This window comes from Hipposideros armiger, unplaced genomic scaffold (assembly GCF_001890085.2).
Source record: "Hipposideros armiger isolate ML-2016 unplaced genomic scaffold, ASM189008v1 scaffold_23, whole genome shotgun sequence".
NCBI lineage: Eukaryota > Metazoa > Chordata > Mammalia > Chiroptera > Hipposideridae > Hipposideros > Hipposideros armiger.
The window spans coordinates 4,171,339-4,175,752 of record NW_017731373.1 but is presented as its reverse complement, the minus strand read 5'-3'; the positions used below and the strand labels follow the sequence as shown (position 1 = coordinate 4,175,752).

The 4,414-nt window shown below is 31.5% G+C and overlaps 1 protein-coding gene across 1 annotated transcript in view; it reads left to right on the top strand.

Annotated features, from left to right (window-relative positions):
• TYW5 (tRNA-yW synthesizing protein 5) overlaps nt 1-4,414 on the top strand; it is a 16,645-nt gene extending 12,231 nt beyond the window's left edge. Inside the window, exons 6-8 of the mRNA XM_019635642.1 lie at nt 827-914; nt 1,307-1,423; nt 3,954-4,414. Coding sequence (XP_019491187.1) covers nt 827-914; nt 1,307-1,423; nt 3,954-4,210 — 462 coding nt within the window. The 3' untranslated portion in view covers nt 4,211-4,414. The remainder of the gene's footprint in view (nt 1-826; nt 915-1,306; nt 1,424-3,953) is intronic.

Genomic DNA, 4,414 nt, shown 5'->3' with positions numbered 1-4,414 from the left:
CCTTTTATATTGAGTTATAATAGAGTATTATAAAGCTTAAATTAAAAATAAGTCAGAGGAATGCCAGTTATATAGTTAAGGTTTATATAAGTAAAGGGTTAGTGGTTAAAGGAGAAAGGCTTTGGTAGAAGTGATATGTAAATAATCATGAATATATCTTGCTTAGTATTATACATTCCTTAGTTGAGAATTATGTAGCTCTGCCTTTTAACATTTTTCACAATCTGTACCAACAAAGTGCACCCTTGCATACATAGAATAGTCAAGATTGCTCAATTAATAGGTATATCAAAAAAATTTGTCAGGTTATATTCCTATAGAAATAATTTAGAAATCAAGATACTTATAACCAAATTATGGTTGGCCATACATTAAAAGTTATTAAAAGAACAGTGGTTGCCACAATGCCTTGTATTTTCCCAACACCTAAATTTTTTAAGTGCTTTCAACCTGTTGCCCAATGTTGGCTTTACAGCATTCCTTGTCAGGTAAATAATTCATACTAACCAAAGGGAATCTCAAGTAGCTGTCACTACCCTCACTGTCATAATGGTGGGGCAAGGGCAAACAGTTTTGACTCAGATTTCCTAATGGCTTGCCAAGTGTTTCCATTTTAAGGCAGCACTGCAGAAATATCTTAGTAAAGGCACAGTTGTGTTTGGAATATAAGTGTTTTCATTGCAATATTACAATGTTATTATAAGAGTTTTAGATAATGTGAGCTGAGTCCTACTAAAGGACGGGATTTAAACATTAACTGGAACCATTGGTTCTATTTATGTGCATTTTAGATATTTCTTATTCATAAGTTCTTATTGGTCTCCAGGTAATGGATAACTTCTTAATACAAGTGACAGGAAAAAAGCGTGTTGTACTGTTCAGTCCTCGAGATGCCCAATATTTATATTTATCAGGTACTTTATTTTAAAGTTTCTATTTTTAAAGTCTAGTTTATTCAGTTACTTTTTGAGAATTCTCTTTATTCTCCTAGAAAAACATTTTAGGGCTTCTTCCTAATTATACGTATTGTGTTCTCCATTGTGTATGTATATACATGTGATGATAGGCTACATGAAAAAGGAGATTTTCTGAGTTTCTTAATTGTATTACACAGATGTCAGTGGTTATAAATAAGAGGTGGGTCATTGAAAATTGTCTTAGGTTTCAGGACAGTAGTAATTGTTCTCGCAGTGTGGGTACAGTAAGTAATTGTACAGAAAAGAATAAGTTTTCAAATTTATGTAGTTTCTTTTTTAAACATGCTAACTTTGCTTAATCTATATTATCCTTTCTTGCAACTTTTCAGGTACTAAATCAGAAGTACTTAATATAGATAACCCAGACTTAGCTAAATATCCACTATTTTCCAAGGCGAGACGATATGAATGTTCCCTTAAAGCTGGAGATGTATTATTCATTCCTGGTAAGATTTCTAGAACTCAGTAATTTGGCACTTATAAAGTCTGTACTCTAGGGCTGGCTGAGTGGCTCAGTTAGTTAAGAGCTTGCTCAAGAGTCTGAGTGAGCTCTGAACAACAGCGTCGCTGGTTTGATTCCCAGCCCGAGCTGAGCTGCCGCTGAGCTGCTAACAGGTGGCAGGATGGCTCAGCTAAAAAATAAATAAATAAAATAAAATAGCACCCCCCCCCAAAAAAAAAAAACTGTACTCTCACTCATCCATTATGTGATTTTTTAGTACAAAAGTATATTTGTTACATGTATCTTGTCCTGTGCAGTTGATTTTTATACACAACTGTGTACATACCATATTTCCCCATGTATAAAACGCACCCTTTGAAAAATTTGGGGTCTAAAAATGGTGCGTCTTATACAGTGGTTGTATGAGCGCCCCCCCGAAAAAAAAACCCCCACGAAAACAGGAAATGCAAGTAAAAAAAATCTACAACCACTGTATAAGATGCACCCAGTTTTTAGACCTCATATTTTTTGATAAAGGGTGTGCCTTACACATGGGGAAATACGGGTATGTTTAAAAGTATGCTTAGGCAAATTATAAAATTAACAGTCTTGTTTTATAAAGGCAACCTATAAATATAGTATTATACTCTTAATTTATTTTATTAGATGACATCAAGCAAGATTCTGTCTGGGAAAAGATTACACCCGGTTATTTTTAATCATTTTATTTCTAAAATATTTACATGTTTTAGAACTATGTCACTTAAGTATTTACCAAGAAATGGTAAGTATATTTCAAAGCCAATACAGATTTATAGATTTTATTAAATATCAAAATGTAATCTCCAACATCTGTGATGTCTTTTGCATGCATTATTTTTCAACAGTCTGAAATAGTGTTACTTAATTTCTTGGTATAATAAGCATTACTTGTTACTAACATGTGATGTAACGTCTCTAATTATTCTGAAGTGAGTACCTGAAAATTATAAAAATCATAATTAAGGGGATGCATTAACAAATCCTATATTTATTTCCCCATGTCTAAGTTAATATATTTATAATCAATACCCCTTTTTAGTGATAGAATTGAGTTTAAAAGTATTAATAAAATTCAGTTTAAAAGTATTAATAAAAATATGATTTCATTTGAGGCTAGGTTATAAATTCCTTGAGTACAAGGAACCATGTTTTGTTAATCTTTGTATTCCCCAGGGGGCCTGATACAGTGTCCTACAAATAATTGTCTATAAAAATTTGATACGTTGACCTCTGATTCTTATATTCATTGAAAACATTGAGCACACTAGTCTATATCTATTGCCATTATTTAAAATTTTTTTGTTTTTTTATCATTAGCGTGTGTTTAAGGATTATGTAGTTTTCCCTTATTCTGTGTGCAACTTTAAAAAAAAAAGGTGGGGGGAGCCAGAAATACTGAACATTTGCATATATTTTGAAATAAAAGCAAAAGTTTCATTTTTGGATTTAAATTTAACAGAATGGTTAGCTTTTTTTCCTGTTATATTAAATAAGAAAAAAAAAGATTCTGAAAGAGTGGAAGAGTGGTTAAGATTAAAACCACGTTTGAAAATTAGTTTTACAAATCAAAATATTTTAAGCTTTTATTTTTTCTAGAGCACTCTTTGAGTTTGTTTCTAAAATTTAGCATCATATATACTCTGGTTTCTCTTCAGATCATATAAATCTTTCTCCTTTTACTAAAATTGAGCATCTTATAAACCTTTCAACTTTCACTAGCTTAAACATTTTTTTTGGTGTGATTAGTATTTCATCTTTGTTATATTGTGGTATTGCTTTAGTATTCTTATAAGCACCTATATTTTGAAAATGTTTAGACTCAATTGAAAACAAACAAGTAAACTTTGTAGTGGAAGTAAAAAGCAGCTATATAATATTATAAAGTTTACTCACCCTCTTCTCCACCAAAATATTTGCTTTAGTTTTATATACGTATTGTAAAGGAGCTGAAAGAAATAGTTATAATTACATTAGAAATATAAAACTGTGGAGGCTACAATGAATGCAAATTTTAGCAAGTTAGAAAACCAAATGCAGCTTGAACAGGAAGTCTTTGAGAACAAAAGTACTGTACTGAATCAGAAAAGGTCAAATATATTCCTCAAATAATTGAAATGTTCTGAGCACAAAAAAGAAATACTTTTGATGTGGTTGTGTGGCTCGGGAAGTGTAAACAAGTAACACAAAACACAGCCCCAAATTACAGAACTACAAAACAAATATAACTTTATTATGTCTTTCAAGTTAAAAAGGAAAAATTGCTATTTCAGAAGGTTTTAAATGTAGGGTTGTGTTGTTGACACTTTAAATTGGTTGGCAGTTCATAAAAGTTAAAATGATTCTGTTAAAAGCTGGGAGCGTGCTAACGAAAGGGAATCTAGTTATAAGAATTATTTCTTACATTGGCTACATGCAACTCGTGATATTTCAGTGACATTTTGGAGGTTTTTTTAACTGTAGGTTTTATTTTTAACTTTTTTTTTTTTCTCCAGCTTTATGGTTCCATAATGTAATTTCTGAAGAGTTTGGAGTGGGAGTGAATGTCTTTTGGAAGCACCTTCCATCTGAATGCTATGATAAAACAGATACCTATGGAAACAAAGATCCTACAGCAGCAGCAAGAGCTGCACAAATTTTGGATAGAGCCTTAAAAACACTGGCTGAATTACCCGAAGAATACAGGGACTTTTATGCACGGAGAATGGTCTTACACATTCAAGACAAAGCCTATAGCAAAAACTTCGAGTAAATAGCGAAGTGAATGCATTGAATATCAACTTTTAAATACAGTTCAGCTTAAATATTAGAAAAATACAAGATCTAAATTATTTTTATAGATTGTTAAAATAAGATAAATCAATTTCAGATTTATAGATTAATGAAGTACAGAGGGGTGTTTGTGTCGTTTCTACTTAATACAGATTATTGTGGTTCAAAGAATGCTGTACTGGGA